The 22,298-nt window shown below is 47.0% G+C and overlaps 2 protein-coding genes across 2 annotated transcripts in view; one reads left to right on the top strand and one right to left on the bottom strand.

The window, feature by feature from the left end:
• Positions 1-16,902, top strand: part of TIMP3 (TIMP metallopeptidase inhibitor 3) — a 60,101-nt gene extending 43,199 nt beyond the window's left edge. The window contains exons 2-5 of the mRNA XM_005898339.3: positions 2,572-2,654; positions 10,637-10,748; positions 11,804-11,925; positions 13,011-16,902. Of these exons, the coding sequence (XP_005898401.1) occupies positions 2,572-2,654; positions 10,637-10,748; positions 11,804-11,925; positions 13,011-13,208 (515 nt within the window). The 3' untranslated portion in view covers positions 13,209-16,902. The remainder of the gene's footprint in view (positions 1-2,571; positions 2,655-10,636; positions 10,749-11,803; positions 11,926-13,010) is intronic.
• SYN3 (synapsin III) overlaps positions 1-22,298 on the bottom strand; it is a 499,918-nt gene that overhangs the window by 332,784 nt on the left and 144,836 nt on the right. The window contains exons 5-6 of the mRNA XM_070370203.1: positions 20,909-21,065; positions 19,024-19,113 (exon numbers count right to left, since the gene is read on the bottom strand). Coding sequence (XP_070226304.1) covers positions 19,024-19,113; positions 20,909-21,065 — 247 coding nt within the window. The remainder of the gene's footprint in view (positions 1-19,023; positions 19,114-20,908; positions 21,066-22,298) is intronic.

Genomic DNA, 22,298 nt, shown 5'->3' with positions numbered 1-22,298 from the left:
AGCGTAGATGTTACTATTTAAAGGAATCCCTTCTGCTTTTTTTCTTCCCAAGCCAATGGCTCACTCCTTCGTTTACCTTCTGTATTAATGAAGCAGCAGAAGATGCAGCCAAATCAATTCAGGAAGAATCAATAGGAAAGTCCTGGCAAAGATGCCTTCTGCCCAACAGTTAAGCTGTTACAACCTGCCTGTGGGAGTTAATGTAGAGGAAATAGTCCCTGGGGCCTCTGGGAGGATGGCTTCCTGCCAAGGATGCTGTTTCAAAGCTGGACACAAAGGTGGAGGCAGAATCTTTAGGGAGCTTGGCCTGGGATCTCGCCAAGCTGTCTTTTTTTACAGCAGACTTGGAAACAATCACTTGCCTCTTTCACACCGAGCTGCCTTGGCTAAATTGCTAAACTTGCCAATAGGTTCCATGTTTTGCCATCCCTGGCAGCTAAGGTTTGGAGGGGCCCTTGAATCATCTGGGGCCTGACTTCATGTCTGACTAGGAGAGTAGACTCTAAGCTCATCTGGGGAGAAACAGGATAGGATTCAGCTGGAGTAGGGGAATAGATGATGGACTGAGAAACACACTGGGACATCCAAAATGGGGAAGGATAACAGATTTACCAGAGTAGGCAGGTGTGTGTGTGTGTGTGTGCGTACGTGTGTGTACGTGTGTGTGTGCGCGAGTGTCTGTGTGTGTGTAAAGGGTAACTTATTTGATAAACATTTATTGAGCATCTACTCTTTTTTGGGCTAAATGCAACCTGAGGTAAAAAAGAGTGATAAGATCCTAGAACTGAAAGAGTTCAATCTGTAATTCAAACATGGCTACTATAAATGCAAAAATCCATTCCATTCTGGTTAAGGTCCTTCCCTGGTAGCTCAGAGAGTAAAGAGTCTGCCTGCAATGCAGGAGACACAGGTTCGATCCCTGGGTCAGGAAGATACCCTGGAGCAGGAAATGCAACCCACTTCAGTATTCTTGCCTGGAAAATCCCATGGACGGAGGAGCCTGACAGGCTACAGTCCATGGGGTTGCACAGAGTCAAACATGACTGAGCAGTTAACTCAATGAGAGAATCCAGCTCCCTTTGATGGAGACACTCTCTGCCGCTATGATGGCATCACCTCGATCTCCCTGACTTTGTTGCTAGATCTCGTTATTAGACAATTTTTTCTTTGGCTGAGTCAATGAATGCAACTTCTTTGCAGTTTCCGAGTTCAGTCTTTAAGATCTATAAGACAACTGTTCGGTGCTTCTTCTTCACATATTATAGAAAAAGAAGCCTCTTATAATCTCCAAGACAATCCCTCTATTCTCTGTGTTCTTACTGCATATAGTAAATGCCTGTCTTAAAGTCTCTGTCATACTGGATCTCTCTAATTCTTTTTATATTCGTAATCAACTAATATTTACTGAGCAACTCCCTTCAACCAGATGTTGTAATAAGAAATTTCATAAAATGTTTTGTTTAATCCTCATTCCAATTCCCAATCCTCATTCCCTGACATAGGTGGTACATTCTCTTTACAGATAAAACAACTGAAGTTCAGAAAGAGGAAGTGGTTACATCTCTCTGTTTCTGTATCTGTGGAATGTGGATGTTAATACTGACCTTGTAAGGCAGTTGTGAAGAGTAAATAAGTAAAATGTACTTTTGCACATAGAAGGTGTGTGATAAATGGGACCTATTTTTTTTCTAGTAACAATCCTTCCATGGTCAGCCTATTTCATTTTGCCAGTGATGATGATAATGATGATGACAGTAATAACATTTACCTAATGCACACTCCGTCCAAGACATAGTGCCCAGAGTTCCACAGGCATTACTTGCCTAATTGATTCAGGTAACTGGTAACATTATTATCCTGTTTTATAGAAGAAGTCAGAGGCCAGAAACAAAGGTACTTGTCCACAATCATAATAACCATAAAGAATAGGGCTGGGATGGGGAAAGTTCAGTTGGCTCCTAAGCCCCTGCTCCCAACTGCTTCTTCCTCTACCACACCCTCACTGAGCCGCCATCCCATGCCATCTAACTGCAGGGTACCAAGGGCCCTATCACAGTACCAACTGGGGCATGGAGGGAAACTGGGGTGCATCACAACTCTGTGGATGTACCAGGATGTGGCAAAACGTAGGCATGCAAAGGAAGTCCCAAATGAGCAAGAACTCAGAAAGGGGTCTGAGAGACCACGGGATTATCAGAGGTGCAATGAGGAGAGGGCAGGAAACACTGACAGGAGAAGATTTTGGATTATGGTGAAAGCATAGAGTCACTCCTTCAGGGATGACTGCAGCCTAGAAATTTCTGGACAGCAATTATGAACATTTAGGGAAATTAGCTCCAAAGATGTCTGCTTCCCTTTTCTCCTCCACTTCTCCCTGCCCCCTACTCCCCCATCCCAGGGTTTCTTATCTGAATTCTTGCTCTTATAAACACAATCATCTATTCCAGTTGCCTCACTATTACTAAGAAAGCAATTCCAGGCACACGGCAGGTAGATGCCTGCTCTGAGATGTGGTCCCTCATATGGTTCAGGCCTCCCTAACCTCCCTGTTTGTCTTGCCTTTTTCTCCAGTGATCCGAGCCAAGGTGGTAGGGAAGAAACTGCTGAAGGAGGGGCCCTTTGGCACGATGGTCTACACCATCAAGCAGATGAAGGTGAGTGATAGCCCAATTCCAGGCTCAGGAGGGTTTGGGGGTGGGCAGAGGGCAAGGTTTCTGTCAGAGAGTCTTGGCCAGTGGAGGCAACTGGAACTGGACTTAGAGAGTGTGTTTGCTTGGTATCTGATCCCCAGCCATAGCCCCTCTACCTGGCAGGAGAGGGTGTAGATGAGGCAGCAGAAGGGGAAGGGTGGTGGTGGTGGTGGCTGTTTCATCCCAGAGCCAGGGCAGGTGGAGTCCTTCAGAGGCAGCTGTTAAGAAGCTGGGCTCTGAAACCAGACAGCAGACAGTCCTGTTATCTAGTTACGATGAGCTATTGGCTAAGTCACTGCCCCTCCCTGGGCCTCAGTCTTTCTATCTATAAAATGGGGGCACGTAGGAATGTTGACTAGATGGTCTCTATGGGTTCATCTGAGGTTTGATTTTTTAGGATTAAACAATGCCTACTTTTAAGCAGTCACTAAGATTATAACCTATGTTTGACCTCTTAAAACTTTACATTGAACTTATATCACAGGAACCTCAAGCCAAAGTAGGAACTGCACCCTTTCCCTATTTTCCTGGGTTTAATTGTATTCTCACATCCCAGTAGTTAGCATCATCTACTAAGCATATTCATGTAACTGAGCATATTTGTGAGCACATTAGCATTAGGAAACACATTCAGGAAGCATGCCTTCAGGAAAAGCACATCAGATTCTAAACCTAGGGAGCCCGCCTCCTAGTCTCAGCTCCATCCTCCACTGAGCTCACTTGCTTTAGAACTGTCCCCTTTCCTGGGCTCAGTTTTGCCATCTGTTAATGGACTCAATGGACGTGACTTTGAGTGAACTCTGGGAGATGGTAATGGACAGGGAGGCCGGGCATGCTGCGATTCATGGGGTCGCAAAGAGTTGGACACGACTGAGTGACTGAACTGAACTGAACTGAATGGTACTTTGCCAACAAAGGTCCATCTAGTCAAGGCTATGGTTTTTCCTGTGGTCATGTATGGATGTGAAAGTTGGACTGTGAAGAAAGCTGAGAACCAAAGAACTGATGCTTTTGAACTGTGGTATAGGAGAAGACTCTTGAGAGTCCCTTGGACTGCAAGGAAATCCAACCAGTCCATTCTGAAGGAGACCAGCCCTGGGTGTTCTTTGGAAGGAATGATGCTAAAGCTGAAACTCCAGTACTTTGGCCACCTCATGCGAAGAGTTGACTCATTGGAAAAGACTCTGATGCTGGGAGGGATTAGGGGCAGGAGGAGAAGGGGATGACAGAGGATGAGATGGCTGGATGGCATCACCAACTCAATGGACATGAGTTTGAGTGAACTCCGGGAGTTGGTGATGGACAGGGAGGCCTGGCGTGCTGTGATTCATGGGGTCACAAAGAGTCGGACACGACTGAGTGACTGAACTGAACTAAACTGAATGGTGTGGGGTTGGACTTAGCACTCCTAAGAGCCCTCCTGGCTTAGGCATTTCAGGATTCTAAGTGCCCTGGGACATGGACTGTGTTGCTTCTAAGCAGGAGCTAGTTTGGGTGCTTTGGCACAGAGGACTGGGGCTCTACCCTGAACAGCTTGGCAGCTGGCCCATCATCCCTCCCCCTCACTTTTTAAGCACCTCCTTGCATGCAGCACTCTGTGCCAGGAACTCTGGAGGCCACAAGGGAGATGCGGTCCCTATGTTTAAGAACTATAGTCAGGAGTTTGAGATGGGGTGTGCCCAGGTCCCAGTGGACTGCCAGCCTGGGTACAACTCAGTGCTCATATTTGCATTCCCAGCAATTAGAGTGGGACCAATAGGGACTCAGTAAATTCTTGTCCACATAATGAGGGAATGAGGGTGAGACCCACTAGCCTGAAACCCTGCAGAGGAAACAATCCGTGGGTAGGACTGAGAAGTAGGGAGAGACACAGCCACGGGTGGTACCCAGCCATCTCGGAGGCAGACCTCCAGGCCTCATAATTCCTGCGTCCTGAAGCCCGAGGTTAGATGTACTGAGTTTGCGGAACCTGTTGCTTTGGATTCAATTTTGGAAACATCCACAGCCTTCTGGTTATGTAATGTCCAGAGTCAGGCCTGGATGGCTGCCCTTGGCTGCCCAAGCCTGGTCATGGGACCAGCTTATGTCTTCAGACAGCCATGGGGAAAGAAGAGTGGGTGGAGGGGGAACCAACAAGAGCAGTAACAACCCAAAAACCCACTGTGTAACCACTGGCAGCTGGCAAGCAGATGCAAAAGCAGATTAGACAAAGGCAGAGGTTCAGGAGATGCAATCCCTGTCTGCTCTGAAACAGCCCTTCACATTATGAGAGACGCTCTGCAGCTAGCAGAGCACTGGGAGGGGAAGAGCTGGGGGCAGCAGTTCCTAAGCTTGCCCAGCTCCTCTCCTTCCTTCATGGCCTGGATGCCAGGGTCACCAGAGGCCTTGCTGTGGGTACAATGTCCTGTTCCTGCCTCACTGGGGTAAGAACAGCCCCTGGGCGTCATTTAGAGGCCAAATGATACTTGCTCACCTATCTGCTTCAGGGAAAAAAAAACCCATTCCCAAGATGCTGGTCTTATGCTGTTCATTCACCATCTTTCACCCAGGTCATGGATCAGAGTGCTGGGCATTAGAAAATAAAATTCCCTGTCTTATTTGTGACAGAGGCTCAAAGGGAAATGAGTTGCCCAGAATCACACATTTCATTAAAGGCAAATCTAGTTCCAAAGCTGAGGTGTCAGGACTCCTTCCCAACCCTGGGTGTTCTTTACATGACTCCCCAAAATCTCCCTGAAATCCTACTTCGATCATCAGCCACCATCCAGTACCTTTGTTAACTCTGTCCCTGCTACCAGCCCACTATTGGATAAACCATAGAATTGGTCATTGCCCTTCTATCCAGAGAGGCCACTGGATTCTGCTGGTCTCCAGGTACCGGTAGGCTAGTCTGAGATGGTGCAGGGCAGGGGAGCAGGAGTAGGCCTTCCTCCCCTCTCTCACTTCCTTTCTCTCTTCCTCCCTGCCCTCTCTGTGCTTTGCACTGTGCTTTTCTGAGCTGAGGATACAAAGATAATTGTTATAATGAACACAAGGCTCCATACAAGTAACAATGAAAGAACATTTACTATGTACCATGCATCCTGATAAGCCTTTGCATGGGTCAGTCCTCACAACAACTCGATGAAACAGATAAACATTACCCTCTATTTTACAGGTGAGACTTGAAAGCTTATACAACTGTCAAGATCATTTAGTTAGAAACTGGTGACTAGAGTGAAATTAGAGTTTTTGCCTACAAGATTACAGAGCAGCAGGCTGATTTACCCTTCCCGCCCACTTTGGGGGCTCCCCGGCAACACGCCATTTGTATCTAATTCCCCTAGAAACAAAAGGAGGTTAGCTTGGGTTTGTGGGTTTGTCATCCAGCAGTGTTGGAGAAGGCAATGGCACCCCACTCCAGTACTCTTGCCTGGAAAATCCCATAAATGTAGGAGCCTGGTAGGCTACAGTCCATGGGGTTGCGAAGAGTTGGACACGACTGAGCGACTTCACTTTCACTTTTTACTTTCATGCACTGGAGAAGGAAATGGCAACCCACTACAGTGTTCTTGCCTGGAGAATGCCAGGGATGGCGGAGCCTGGTGGGCTGCCGTCTATGGGGTCGCACAGAGTCACAGACAACTGAAGCGAGTTAGCAGCAGCAGCATCCAGCAGTGTAGCTCTTGACTTGCAAAGGGTGTATGGAAAAAATCTTTGTAGGAAGAAAGGGGAAGAGGCCTGGGAGGGGAGCCTGCAGGAGTTTTGGCACGGGTCCCTGGGCGCTTTGTTCTAGAGGATTAGAGTCTACCCAGAGAGTCCGCTGGGGAAAGCAAGGACTCCCTTAAAGCACGGCTAAAGGAACTCAGAAGACGTGAGAATTTGAGCTGCACTATCTGACCGCTTTCTTTTCTGAGTTCCCAACCTCTCACCCCCTAATTTCTCACCAGATGAAAGGCAGGCAGACCCCCTCCCATATGCTGATTCTGGAGCCTCCGGTCATCCTCTCAGGTATATCTTGAGTGTGCACAGGAGAGACTGGGAGGGTGTTAGAATGCTGAGGCAGCTTACTGCGAGCTCAGACTTGGAGATTAGCTGGGGCTGGGGTGCTGGGCTGTGGAGCAAAGGTGGAAGTTCCCAGAATTGGATGTTCTAATCTTTGGGGACCTTATCTCTCATCAGGACTATGAGAAAGCACCTGCTTTGCTTTGACTATAGTTTATGCCAAGGAAACCCGCTCTCAGACTGGCTACAGGGGAGAGCAAGTGGGGGACATGATGTCCCAGCTGGTCTCGGGGAAAGTCCCATGGGAAGGCCCGCTGGTCATGTGCTGTGCACATCCTGACCCTGGGGAGGACAGATCTGCTGGACAATCGGATTGCCTGGCCCCCAGGACTTCCTTCCTTCAGGGCTTTGTCTAATCAAAATGAGCAATGGCAGCATCTCGCCTTTGAAGCTGCAGCTGGAAGCCTTTCTGGCCACCCCTCCCTGCTCTCCCCCTCCCTCCGGCCAGCCCACAGGGAGGGGGAGCCCCTCCACAGCCCAACGCCTGTGACTCTGCTCTCGTGTGCTCTGCCTCCCCAGCTAGACAGCCCGATCTGTGAGAGAAAGTCCGTGCACTTGGTGCTCCAGGCAGGTTTCTACTGCCTCTGAAATGCGACTGCTTATAGGAAGCAGTGTGAGTTTAAATGAGTTCAGGCTATAAAGCAGTGTCCAGCACAGTGCTGACCCTCCACAGGCAAGCCAGAAATATCTGACATAGTGGTGACAGTTCACGCTGCGAATATGGATAAAGACCAGACGACATTCCGTAAGAAATGGGTAAAACTCCCCAAACTCAGAAATTTCTTTCTCACATTACTTGTTCCTTCACTCCAAGGGAAGTTAAGAAGTTCTTGGAACTTCATGTACTTACTATCATGAAGCGAGGCCGAGAGGCTTGTAAAGTCCAGTGTGGTGTGTGGGTATGCATATATGTGTGTATATATACAGCAATGAAATATTATAATGGAATATTATTCAGCCTCAAAAAAGGGAAATTTGTCATTTGTGACAACACAGGTGAACCTGGAGGACATTAATGCTAAGTATAATAAGCCAGACATGGAAAGAAAAGTATTACACAGCCTCATTTATTTGTGAAATCTAAAAAAAGTAGAATTCTTTGAAACAGCGAGTGGAATGGTGGTTATCAGGATCTAGGAGATGCAGAAAATGGGAGATGTTGGTGAAAGGTTACAGACTTTCAGTACTGAGGTATGTGTGAGTTCTGGAGATCTAACGCACAGCATTGGGACTATAGTCGACAACATTGTAGGACGTGCCAGAAAGTTGCTGAGAGAGATGTTAAGCGTTCTCATACATAAAAAGGTAACTATGTGAGGTTATAGATGTGTTAACTAGCTTCCTTGTGGTAATCACATCATATACATATTTCAAAATAACCCTTGCATACCTTACCCTTTTGATACATCTTTTATCTGTCAATCATACCTCAATAAAGCCAGTGGGGAGTGGGGAAGGAGCAACCTGCCTACTTCTGAAACCAGCTTTAACTATTTGTACCAAGAGACGAAGCTGGGCAAGACATGTAGGAAGAAGGGGACCAAATTCTTCTGTCTGCTCATGACAAACTTCAGTAAAACTTGTTTTAAGCTAACTTTAACTAAATGTGTGCCAGGTGCTATTCTAAGGCATTTAATTCTCAAAAACACCTTATAAAGTCAGTTGGTTGTTGTTTAGTCACCAAGTCATGTTCAGCTCTTTGCAACCCCCTGGGATGCAGTGTGCCAGTCCTCCCTGTCCTTCAGTATCTCCTGGAGTTTGCTCAAACTCATGTCCACTGAGTCAGTGATGCCATCCAATCATCTCATCCTCTGTCACCCCCTTCTCCTCTTGCCCTCAATCTTTCCTAGGATCAGAGTTTTTTCAATGAGTCAGTTCTTTGCATAAGGTGATTTGCCCCATTTTAGAGATGAAGAAACTGAGGCCCAAAGATAGTAAACAACTTTCCAAGAAGCTAATAAATAGCAGAGACAAGATATAGACTCTGGCTGTCTGTCTATAGAACCTGAGTTTACCATTAATCTTCCATTGCATTGGCTGGACTAGATTACCCACATTTCCAATTCTGAGATTCTCTAATTTTAGGACATTATAAACCTATTATAACCCTTCTAAAATTTTCAAACCAATTCTAGGTCTCTATGGCTACAGACATAATAATACTTTAGGATCAATATTTAGATTAAGCTAGATTAATATAAAAAAAGACAACAAAATGAGTAAAAATCTGCCTAACTTTACCATACATTTACTACAAATGTATTGTTATTTTCAGAATTGACCTTAAAAGGCAGCTCTGTATTTGTCAGACTCAGTCATTTATAATGTATTAAGATTCTGACTTTGTGTGTAAGTGCTAGAAACCATGTTAAAATAAGGTGTTCTTCAGTTCAAAAGTAGCAATGATGCTAAGCTGATTTCAACAAGTTGAGTTCTTACTGGGCAGGGGCTGGATTCTCACTCATAAACCAGAGAGGAGATAAAGGGAACACACCAACATGGAATAAACTGAGGCTCCAGTAGGCTGTCCTGTAAAACCTAGAGCAAGTACTGAGTTGGAACACTTGCCAAAAAGGCAAGGGTAATCCACACCAAAACAAGAAGTTGCTGGGCCTGGGAGTAAATGCAAGGGATGTTCTCCCAGGGCCACGCATGATGGCATGCACATAGCAGCCCTCTTAGGTACGGTTCTTATTAGAGCAAGAGAGGCACCATCCACCACTGAGGAACTGGGCGGTAGGATGGGACATGCCCCCGCCCCCCATGGCATAACTGAAAACTGAGTGAAAACAGAAGTCTCCCCCACCCCCTGCTCTTGGCTGCATTTCCTTGTTTAGCTGGAGAGCCTCGAGGGAGAAGAGGGTTGCAAAGGGAGGCCAGGTAAATTAAAAGCACCTGCACTGATGGTTGTACACAATTAGAACAGTACTCCCCTTAAAAAGGAAGTAGCTCCCAAACCCTGTGAGTCTAACAAACCCATTACGATGGCGGGGTGGGGTGGGGGGGGGTTGGGGGATTTGGGGGGGGTTGGGGGGGTGGGGGGCGGGGGGCGGCTCATGGACCACCTACCCCCGCCAGGCAATCACCACTTAAAAGAAAACAGGGAGAAAAAAAACAGCCCATTAGATTGAATGGGAGACACTTAGATGATACACCAGTGAGGTGATGTCTGGCTTTTTATTAATTACTCTAAGTAAATTAATAACGCATACCAGAACTAAAGCAGAAACACTGTCTTATTGGAAACCCTTGGGATAATCCCAGAGACCACCAGCCATCCAGGGCTAAGAACTGGGGGATAATGGGATTCGGCAGCACCTCGGTGCCCCCTCCCACCCCTGCCAGCTCACAAGGTTAACAGTTGTCTCAGCAGATCAGGGCCTGCAGAACGCTCGTGGACTAGACCTGGAATCGCCAAGTGGTTTCAGCCTCCATTATGTGCACACTGGTGGCTCTGAGCACATGCTGATGAAGGAGGCAGATAGCTATAAATGGCACCTGCCTGCATCAGAGGCCCTTAGCCATGAGCTTGTGAGGCTGCCAGGGAGACAGCATAGGATAATGGTTAAGAACAAGTTCTCCTGCTTACATTCCTGTCTCTGCCACACACCAACCGTGTGCCCTTAGACAAGCCACGTAACCTGTCTGGGCCTTGGGCTCCTCACCTATAACATGGAGTGGGAGGTGTGACTGGCTGGATGGGAAGGTTTCTTGGGGAAGGCACCAACCGTGGCTCAGAAGAGAGAGGAGCAGGTGTCTTTGCCTCTGGAGTGAAGACCCTTTGGTAGGTAGTTCAGTGACTGGCCACAGTGGCCTATAAAGGAAATCCGATCCCACAGCCCAAATGATGGCATGTGTTCTGAGGTCTGGTCCTCCTCTCATGACATTCCTTCTGCCCACAGATGTACCGAGGATTCACCAAGATGCCCCATGTGCAGTACATCCACACAGAAGCTTCTGAAAGTCTCTGTGGCCTTAAGCTTGAGGTCAACAAGTACCAGTACCTGCTGACAGGTAATGGCCAACTCCGGCATCTAGGTCAGGGTTTGGCCAAGGTCCACTGCTCCTCAGTTCAGAAGATGAACGAGTTGTAGACCCAGCAGTGTTCTCAGGTCCCTGGTGATGTGCCCGCTGAATTGTAAGGAGTTATCTAGAGTTGAGTCTATCTTACTCGGCCATTGGTCGGAGCTTAAAGTTTCTACGTGAGGCTGGGTTTTACTCTTTTGGACTCTGTGGGAGAGGGAGAGGGAGAGGGTGGGGTGATTTGGGAGAATGGCATTGAAACATATATAATATCATATATGAAACGAATCGCCAGTCCAAGTTCGATACATGGTACTGGTTGCTTGGGGCTGGTGCACTGGGATGACCCAGAGGGATGGTATGGGGAGGGAGGAGGGAGTGGGGTTCAGGATGGGGAACACGTGTATACCTGGGGCGGATTCATGTTGATGTATGGCAAAACCAATACACTATTGTAAAGTAGTTAACCTCCAATTAAAATAAATAAATTTATATTAAAAATAAATAAATAAAATTAATTTTTATTGGAGTACAGTTGCTTTACGAGGCTGGGTTTTAGTCTCCATTCTACCACTGACTGTGGAGAAAATCTCCTAGTTTTGCAATTTCTCAGCTTTACAGTAAGTAAAAAGAAATTGCTAGTACCTATTGCTCTCCACATCTCAGTCAACCTATTAGGTCTGTCTTTTAAAGCTGTCCACCTTTAGGCAATCAGTGGAGAAAAGGAAAAAAACAAAAGCAAGACCAAAAAGCCATTGATGTGAGAAGAGAACAGTTGGTCTCTGACCCGAGCTCCAGTGCTCACTGGGTTTGTGGACCTTCCACACATCGCTTAACCTCTCCAAGCTTAATTTTCTGCATTTGGAAAATGGGTATACAATCCATCCTAAAAGGTGTTGGAGAAGATGAAATAAAATCATGGGACAGTAAAGTACGTAGTACATACATTTCCTGACCTAAGGAGGTTACTCAGTAGGCATGAATTCCTTCTCTTCTGGCTGGGTTCTGGGCAAAATAACTCTCCCCTTGTCCCTTTCCTCCTCTAGGCCGAGTCTATGATGGCAAGATGTACACAGGACTGTGTAACTTTGTAGAGAGGTGGGACCAGCTCACCCTCTCCCAGCGCAAGGGGCTGAACTATCGATATCACCTGGGCTGTAACTGCAAGGTAAGCCTCAGGGATAGCAGACGGGGGCGGCTACTGGCTGGCAGCCCTAGAAACACCAGCTCCTCCAGAACTGGGCACTGGACCCTTGGGCTGAGAAGGGTGTGCGGTTCAGGCCTGGGCAGAGGGGCAGGTCTGAGCAGGGGTGGCAAGCAATGTTGCACCTATGCTGAGCAGCAAAGAGGGAGAGGAAAGAATGCCTTTCTGCTCTAATTTGTGCTGCCCACTTGGCAGCTGCTGGGGCATGAGGGCTCTTCAGCATTCTTGACCCCCCGCTCCGCACTGTGACTCAAGGTTGTAGAAGGTACAGGATCCTTAATGGCAAGTCCTGCCAAGTCCCAAGTGGGCTTGCTTAGGCAGCTGACTCACTGGTGGCCCCCACCCAAGGCGGCTTAACTGGTACAGGACTGCAGATACCACTTGCTTCAGAAGGTCACTCTTCAACCTGGCCCAACTTCTTGACCCAAGCACAGAGTTAGGGCCCACAGCCTTGCTGCTGTAGGAGGCAGTTGGGCCAGTCTCTCAATTAATTCTCATGACAACTCTGCAAAATTGTGACAACAGTGATTACTACTAGTATAGTTTTAATTATCCCTATTTTGCAGATGAGGAAACATCTGCAAAAGGCCCAGAGAGTAGCTAGGCCTAAGTCACACAGCTCACTGTCTGATTTCCAGCCTACGGCAGCTGGACTCTACATTTTTATGCTTTAATCTTTTTGATTTCTCAGTTCCCTACAACTGTTAAGAACTCCCATGCTTGCCTGTTACCACTTGAGAGGAAAAGCTCTCCCAAATATCTAATTCTACCACTTTCTGGCTGTGTGACTTGGGGCAAGTTACTTAACCTCTCTGAGGCTCTATTGTTTGTAAAAGGGAGATAAATCAGTTATGAGAATTAAAGAATAAGATGGAAGCACTTAGCAGAATGTCTGGTACATAGTAGGTGCTCAATAAATATTGGTGAGTGTTATTTATATTGTCCTCACTAAGGGAGGGATGTGGCTGGGCTCCACCACAGAGATCTCACATCAGGCCTAAGTCCACCCTGGCAGAGCCCACCAACCTTTGGCTTTTATCTCACTGCAGATCAAATCCTGCTACTACCTGCCTTGCTTTGTAACCTCCAAGAACGAGTGTCTCTGGACCGACATGCTCTCCAATTTCGGCTACCCTGGCTACCAGTCCAAACACTATGCTTGCATCCGGCAGAAGGGTGGCTACTGTAGCTGGTACCGAGGATGGGCACCCCCGGACAAAAGCATCATCAATGCCACAGACCCCTGAGCATCAGACCCGGCCCCACCTCACTTCCCTCCCTTCCCACTGAGCTTCCCTTGGACACTAACTCTTCTCAGATGATGACAATGAAATTAGTGCCTGTTTTCTTGCAAATTTAGCACTTCGAACACTTAGAGGAAAATCTATGCTGTCATATGGAGTTTATTTGGAACCATCCTCCTGGCCCCACCCCTCCCTTTCTTTTTGGTGTTTGACATCACCCATTTCCACCTGGAAATTTTTGGTGTCATGCCAGAAAGAATGAGGAGTGGGTACTCTTCTTCTTCGTGATGATATAATCTATATTTTTTTAGGAAAACAAAAATTGAAAAACTACCCGATTAGGGCATTGTAATATCTACCCTTCTTTCTTCTTCCCCATCTCACCATCTCCCAGACTCTCCTTCCTTTGCCCTTCTCTACCCTCTTCCTCAGTACGTAAAGGACACAGACAAGGAAGCTGCTGAAAAGCCAACTGTTTCAAATCAGTCAAGGGCAGCCAGCAGATAGACTCAAGGTACGCAGAAGATGTTATACACCGAGGAGATGCTACTGCATGTCCTTACCAGACTGTGTCTGTCTGTGTCTGCACATGAGACTGAGGGAGGGAAGGAAGAAACTGCAAGAGGGTCTGGATGATGCAGCACACACACAGCTCCCCCAGCCCACCGATGCTTGGGTTGACCAGATGCTTCTGAGTCTGGAGCAAGCAGCCAGGCCAGAATAACAGAATTTTCTTAGTTGATGAAGACTTAAATATCTGCCTGAGGTCAGGAGGCAATGTGCCTTAGACAAAAGCTCAGGTGAGAGACTAAGATGAATGTCTTTCCTCTTCTCACTGCCCACAAGATTTCCTCCTGGAAACGTCTTTGGTAGATCTGGCCAGGAGCTTGCCTTTATATAAATCGGAGAAATACGAACACCGTACACTATCCACAGATAGAGAACAAGTAGATTTGGGTAGAGGATATTATTTCCAAACTAGCATTTTAGTTCACCTAGGGGGGTGTGTTTGCATACACATTTACATATACCCACATGGGGACATAAGCTAATTTTTTTTTTTTTACAGGACACAGAATTCTGTTCAATGCTGTTAAATATGCCAATAGCTTAATCTCTTCTATTTTGTTGTTGTTGCTTGTTTGAAGAAAATCATGACATTCCAAGTTGATCTTTTTTTTTCATTTTAATTAAAATTTGAATTTCTGAGCACCCTCAGCATCCCTCTAACTGGGGTCATCTGACCTCTGTCCTCCTTTTCTCCTGCTTCATGTTTGGGGCCTTCATTTAACTGCCTTTACTGGCTGGCTCAGATGGGAGATGCGAGTTAGTGTGGGTCTGGGCCTGGGCACAGGAAGGAAAGCTGCAGTATCTGCCTTGGTTAGATGGCCACATTTTCTGGGTTTGGGGACAACTTGCTCCTTTTCCTGTAGCTTACTGGCGAGTGAATGACACATCCTAAGGCCCTCACCTCATAGAATTAAAAGTGGTGGTCACTGGGAAAACCTGACTTTGCAAACAGCTGTAGGGTTTTTGTTGTATTTTTTGAAATAAAACTATAATATAAATTCTCTGATTAAATAAAATTATTTTAAGTTTTAGTGTTGAAAGTGAGATGCCAAGAGTAGGTGATAATGTATATTTTACAGAATTGAGGATGGTAGGATGGTTACATTTAACATGATGGCTCTGTCTCTTTTTTTCAGATTATGGGTATTTGTACTCTATTAGTATTTGTATCTTCAGTTCATTCCACTTTAGGAAACAGAGCTGCCAATTTAAACGGGAGAAAAAAAAGCAGCAGACAACACAACGTAATGTCTCGCTCACAAACACAAACGCCCAGGCAAGGTGTTTGGCAGAACCTCAGAGCGAGAAGGCAGTCAAGGCATCTGATTTCCTCCAGACTGGTCTCATTACCTAGTACCTTTCACCTTGTGGTGGGGACATTTGGCATGCAGGAAACAGGAGACTTTGCTCTCAGTGGGGCAGCATAAGCAGAAGGAGCTGAGTTCAGCAGGCCAGTGGTTTTTAAGGGGTAAGCCCCAGACTTGGTGTTTTAAGATTTTCTTAATTTGAACTTCAAAGTCCTACAAGGTAGAAGCCCTAACCCGATCTGCACAGGTGCCCTCCCACAACTGGACATCAGTGTGACTCCATGAGGCATCTGGCTATTCTTGGTCCCTGGTGGGGTCACCTCCACTCACACAAAGAGAGACTTGAGGTGAGGCCTGAGCCCGAATCACCTGAAGTTTCCCTCTGAAAAGTTGGTGGAACCACAGTCCCATCTGCCAGGCCCTGGCGAGGAGAACAGCAGGTCCTGAGCAAAGAAGGGTCCTTTGCAAAGTGATGTCAGAGGGCGGTTTTTGAGCTTTCTATAAGCTATAGCTTTGTTTATTTCACCTGTTCACTTACTGTACAATTTAAAGTCATTTATGTAGCTGAGACACTTCCGTATTTCATTCATTTCATGAACGTTTTATTTTGCTAAATCTTATGTCATGTGTAGGCTGTAATATGTGTACACTGTGTTTAAGAGAAAAGAAGAAAACAAAACCTACATGCCACCATTTTTCTGAATCAAATTCTACAGTGGAATGGAGGGTAAAGACTTCTACTGTGCAGGCAGCTAGATTGGTAAATGGGGGAACTAGAAGCAACGAGCACTGGAGAGTCCTCTAGACTCTTCCCCGTTGGCATCCTAGTGCTTTCTGGACTACAAAGGAGAAGAGAAAAAATAGCAAGTACATTCACATCCTTGCCCTGTTATCAACTGGCCCTGGGCGCTCTGCTAGTCATTCCCATTCCTTTTTCCCTCTAGTCCATTTGTCCAACCCATTGAGAAGCCATGATTTCACCTAAAAATCCAGGGCCATGGGACCTGGGATTCTGAGATGTCTTGGCCTCCTCTAGCCATCTCTTCTGCCTCCCTATGCAGGAGGCACCACACCTAGGCTCTCGCCTCTCAGGCCAGTGCTCCATCTGGCCAGCACTGGGAGACTCCTGTGCTTTTTACCCTTGCACAGCCCCAGACACATAATGGCAATCAGGCTACAGCCCATGAGCACCATTTTTCATACAAAAAAATGAAGGTTCTTGAGCAATTAAAAAAAATGACTTATTGGAACAGCTGTCTCAGAGAAACTGTGGTCCCCAAGAGACAACACCCTCTCCTGCCTCTGTCCTTCATCATGTGTTCACTGACCAGCAACATGAGTTAACCAAAAATGACACCCAAGCGTTTGGCTCCTGGCTGTGAAAGTAAAAATATCACTAAAATAGTTTTACACAAGAAAAACACTTTAAAAATTCTGACAGCAAAAACAAAACACAGTGGGCGCGTGCTGGGGAGACGGATATAAACAGCTTCCAAACGGGCTCCTGGGAGGCACGAGAAGGGCTCACGGTCTGAGGGGAGGGGCTTCATAAATTCTCCCAGGCACCACCCTCCTTCCTCCTTAGCCGGTCTGCTGTCCTGAGAGCCAGAAGTGATGGAGAGAAATCAACTAGAGAAAACCCTGTCTGGAAGGAATGTATTTGTTGCTAAATTTTGTAGCACTGTTTACAGTTTTCCTCCATGTTATTTATGAATTTTATATTCCGAGAATGTATATTGTCTTGTAATGTTGCATAATGTTCACTTTTTATAGTGTGTCCTTTATTCTAAACAGTAAAGTGGTTTTATTTCTATCACATACCTGCAGTCTCTTGCTTCTTTGTGTCCTGACCGCCGTTGGGGGTTATGGCGACCACAGAGGCTCTCAGAAATCAGGTCCTGCCTGCTTTGGCCCCTGGCCTGTGAATAGTCCCTACCCTCCATTCAATTCCACAGTATGGACCCACCTGCCCCAGCCCTTTCCCCAGGCGGGAGCATTTTCAGGAGAGGCATCCTAGACTTCCTGCGGCGGCTAATCCAGCCCTGACCTTCCTCCCCAATTCTACGACCAGGGTTCGCCCCAGTTCTATGGAATCTGGATCAACATCTAATTACCTGATAGTGGTTCGGGTATTCCCAGACTGGAGCCCTGACTTGCTGCTGCTACTGGAGCCCTGACTTAGCCTTGCCTATTTTCTTTCTTAGAATCTCAACCTAGTGGAAGTCGGAGAGGGAGGCTCAAACAGCAGTCCTTGATGCCAAATGCCTGCCTGGAATTTCAAGTATGACTTGGCCTAGTTGGGAATGCCAGGAACTCACTACAGCCGTGCAACACCCTCCCCGCTACCGCCCCGGCCCCACTCAGAACTTACAGCTGGGCCTGTCACCCTCAATGGGCTGGGTTGGCGGCAAACCCTTCACCCAAATATTATCCCACTGTTGACAATGTTTCAAGGTATGGCTTTGCCCCAATTTTAAAACTACTCTATTTTGAGCACCTATTGTATGCCACTGAGAAGGCAATGGCACCCCGCTCCAGTACTCTTGCCTGGAAAAATCCCATGGACGGAGGAGCCTGGTAGGCTAGAGTCCATGGGGTCTCTAGGAGTCAGACATGAATGAGCGACTTCACTTTCACTTTTCACTTTCATGCATTGGAGAAGGAAATGGCAACCCACTCCAGTGTTCCTGCCTGGAGAATCCCAGGGACAGGGGAGCCTGGTGGGCTGCCATCTATGGGGGTTGAACAGAGTTGGACACGACTTAAGTGACTTGGCAGCAGCAGCAGCATTGTATACCAAGCACAGTACCCTGTACACATGATCGTGTTAAATCTCAACAACCCAATGAAGTGGTTCCACTGTCATTCATGGTTTTCTACCAAGGAAGCTGAGACTCACAGAGATCCAAAGCCTAGTAAGCAGGCAGAACTGGGATTCAAACTCAGGCTGGTTTGAGGATAAATCCTGAATTTTCTTCACTGTTTCTCACTTTGTTGGAACATGCCCCCTTCTTATTCCAACCAGCACACCCTGGCTGGTATGACACCTCACTAGATCAGATACAAGGGAAAGATAATCAATGAGAAACATTTTTGCCTGCTTAGACTGTCCCCCCACTTGGAGACACCTATCAGTGTCTCCAAATAGGACTTGGAAGCTCAGTTGCCTAAACTTGGGACTAAAAGCAGACTGTTGGAACTCTATTAACCATCTTGTACCCCACGACTTGTGTTCTTTGCAAGGCATGCATGGGGCCATGGCCCTGCATTCCTTTGACAAGTTTAACAAGACCACTGACCATGACAGCAGGCATGTCACGGGCTCTTTCCAGCATCCCAGAACTCTTCCATCTAACTTCTTCTGGCCGCGGGATGGAGAGCCCCTCACCTCACACCCAAAAAGACGTTCACCTTTCCCACCCTCCAAATGGGAGGCTATCCCACATATTCCAAGCTAAACTCCAACCACTTCCCAGCAACAACCTTGGGTATATTCAAAAGTTTGAGTGCAGAGAGGATGCACGAGCAAACTGCCCTTTGATGATTAATGGAAACAAAAATGTCACTGCTTTTATTAAAATAAGAGTTGAAACCAAGTCCTGCACAGGGCTCACATGAAATAACATTCTACCTTAGAAACATCTTTCACCTTTGTTTCCAACTGCCAGCTCAAGTTGTCCCGATTTGCTGAAGATTCCCAGGGTCCCACGGAATGCTGTGTATCTTTGTCATTTACTCTACCACCTGAAATTTCACCTGGAGACCTGACTCTTCCCCTGGAAAGCCAGGTGTTCCCACAGGATGTCACAGCTCTTCCTTACAGCCTAGGTGGTCAGGGAGCAGCCCCCATGCCCACCTCCTCCATTCAAACGGACTGAGTACATGGACATCTGTATTTATTCCATACCACAAAAATGGTAAGAGTGAAAAAAGGTACTCACCATTGGCTTGTGATTGGGGAAAAATGTTTGCTCCACAAGCGGGAACTTCTCAGGACCCAGGGAATGGAAGATCTTAATGAGCTGAGAGAACTAGGATAGAATATGACAGAACATTGGTCACCCACTGCTACCTGGTATGGAGAAATATCCCACCGGATCCCAGGCCTCAAGCACCTATCTGCTCCAGTAGCTGCTCCTTGCCCACAGGATAAAGGCCAGAGTCCTGGACTGGACATTCGTCCTCAGTCTCCTCCGTCATCCACCTTGCTCAGCAGCCCTGGGAGCTCATTCTGTGCCCAGCACTGAGCTCGACAGCACACACAGCTATATGTGTTCAGGGGCAACACACTGAACACATGAGACCAGGTCTGGAGGAAAGACAGCCTGTGGGCAGATGGCTGAGATAATAACATCTTGCTGGAGGGAAGTGAGGGGCTTGTGGGACCTGGAAGAGAGGTAAGGATGACTTCAGAAGCAGATTATATAAGAGAAGGAGGAAGGGCATTCCAGTGTGCAGTGAGACAGCTGTGTGCTAGAGATGCTCAGCGGACAAAGAGCTGGGAATTCACCCATCAGGCAAAGGGAGCTGTCAGTGAACTAAAGCAGGGAAGAGTAAGGTAGACTCTGATCAGAAAGAAGGAATCAGGTGCAGCGTAAGGCCTAATGTGGATGTCTAGTGGCTGGAAGAGGAGCTAAGTCTTGTGCCAAACTGACTTTGTGGTAAACTCAATACTGAGAGCTCACACGGGAAGAACAGACAACAGGAACTCTCTGCATCATGCCAGGACTGGAAGATTCTTGGGCTGCAGCCTGCCGTTGTGGTGCAACATGCTGTCAGTTTAATAGGCTTGAGGGACCTCAGAAATATGAGAAATGAGGGAGGGTCCCTCATTCTACAGATAAGCAAACTGACATCCAGAGAAGGAGAGCAATTCCATAATCAAGTAAGAGTTTTGGAGAATGTCCAGCTTCACTATTTACTACTAGCGACATAAGTCTCAATTTCCTCTTCTGTCCAATGGAGATACTAGAAATACCTACTCATCACGGTGGTTTTAAGATTAAATATAATATGCATATGAAGGGCTCAACATAGTGCAGTTAGTACTAATGAATTGTACTTGCTACCATCACCAAGACTATGTGGGAAAAAAAGGATGGTGAACTAATACCGCTGAGGACCCTTCCGGGGATGTTGTAGGCCTAAAAGCTTAGTCAGGGAAGAACGATAAGGAGACCAAGGCCATAGTAACAATGGTTAAAGACTATCCATACCTACTAAATGAATGCATACGTGCATTCAATAAATCCTGAGTGCCAGTTCTGCAGAGACCTTGTTGTCACCATGCTCAAAGAGTGAGAGCAGTAGGGTCCCCCTCTTACCACTGACAATATTATAACGTAACATTGTACCATGCTGCTGCTGCTGCTGCTAAGTCACTTCAGTCGTGTCCGACTCTGTGCGACCCCACAGACAGTAGCCCACCAGGCTCCGCCATCCCTGGCATTCTCCAGGCAAGAATACTGGAGTGGGTTGCCATTTCCTTCTCCAATGCATGAAAGAGAAAAGTGAAAGTGAAGTCGCTCAGTCGTGTCTGGCTCTTAGCAACCCCATGGATTCCAGCCTACCAGGCTCCTCCGTCCATGGGATTTTCCAGGCAAGAGTACTGGAGTGGGGTGCCATTGCCTTCTCCCATGCTATAAAACATCTGTTAGGTAATAACTACAGGAAGGGGTTTGGGATCCAAGTTGTTTATTCGGTTGCTTTAAATAAAAGACTCCCTTCATTACTGAGCCTCCCTGCTGGGGAATGGGTCCATTTCAGGGCCAGGAGGCCAGTCCCTGCTTCCCCCTTCCTTTTGAGTCAGGTTGGCCCTGCACCTACCACCCAGGGCTTGCTGCAGAAATTGTAGACAGAGTAGAGGGAGTTGACGGCAGGCAGCCCTCCATACTGGAGGCCGATGACCAGGCTGCGGTAGTCTTCGCCCAGGGCCATGCTGTAGGCGTGCTGGCGGACAAGGATGAAGTCCGGCTTGAAGGATCTGCCAAGAGAGGGACCAACAGCAGTGTTACATACTTAATGGGCTGACGGGACAATCAGGACACCAAGCCAAAGCCTGCTGGGGATGGCACCTCCATTCAGAACGGGGACAGGGTGGGGGGGGTGGGGATGAGGAAGACCAGATGCAAACACACAGCAACTGCAAAGTAAAAGGACTGAAAACAACTCACACTTTATTTCTTTTTAAGGTTGTTTTCTAGATTTTTTATACTGAACAAGTATTTAATTGGCAAATGGAAAAAAAAAACATATCAAACAATTCAGTGAACATACTGTGGTTTTACTAGGCACTATGGCGGATACACAAGTTACTCAGTCCTCACTATTGCCCTGGGATGTGGATGCTGCTGCTGTCAATTCCATCTCACAGATGAGCACCAGAGGCTCAGGAAGACCAGGTCACTTGCTCACAAAGACACACTGCAGGTAAATGGCAGGGCCGGGGCTGTACAGCCTCATGGCCCTGGATCACAATGATGGTGCAGTGCAGTTTCCTTCTAGTGCGTCTTCAACGCTTCTTGTCCCTTTCAAGTGGCAACCTCTGGAAAGCAGCAAGAGTAGTGATGCCATGGCTTGAGAACATGCCAGGCTCTGCCAGGTCCCTCTGGAGATAAGATCCTGACTGAAGCTCACAAGCAGACCAGAGTAAGGTCAGCACTATTTCTCCAATTTATAGATGGGAACACATTGCAAGTCAGAGACGGTGTGAACTTCCCCAAATCACAAAGCTGGGAAGCAGGAGAGCCACGTTTGAACACAGGTCATCTGACTCCAAGTCCACATGCTCTACCCTCTGTCACAAGGATCCAGGTAGATTCACAGTGTTTCATTCACACTGCCAAGGATCCACCTGCTCCTGGATTCCTCACTTCTAAGTTCAGAGAAAATCAAGACTCACAGTAGGTAGGTGGTTTACACTTAAAATGGTGCGATCCCTCTGACTCATCCACACACAGACACTTAGCTTCAAATACACTGTAGTTCTTTAAAATAATTCAAATATAAATTAAAATAACTCTCAAAGGGAAAAGACTTGCCCCCAGGAAAGACACTTTTTGAATTGCTCTGAGCTTGGGCCTTATGGTGCCTGCCCCCAGGATCAGGGTCATTACAAGAACATGTTGAAGGAATGAATGATGTACATAAACATCACATCCCATTCCCAAAGAAAAGGGCAAGAGTGTCCCTGGCTAAGCTGTAACTGATCCTGAAG

Source organism: Bos mutus, chromosome 5 (assembly GCF_027580195.1).
Source record: "Bos mutus isolate GX-2022 chromosome 5, NWIPB_WYAK_1.1, whole genome shotgun sequence".
In the NCBI taxonomy this organism is placed as follows: Eukaryota; Metazoa; Chordata; class Mammalia; order Artiodactyla; family Bovidae; genus Bos; species Bos mutus.
The sequence above is the reverse complement of the archived record's forward strand: the minus strand, read 5'-3'. Positions and strand labels throughout refer to the sequence as shown.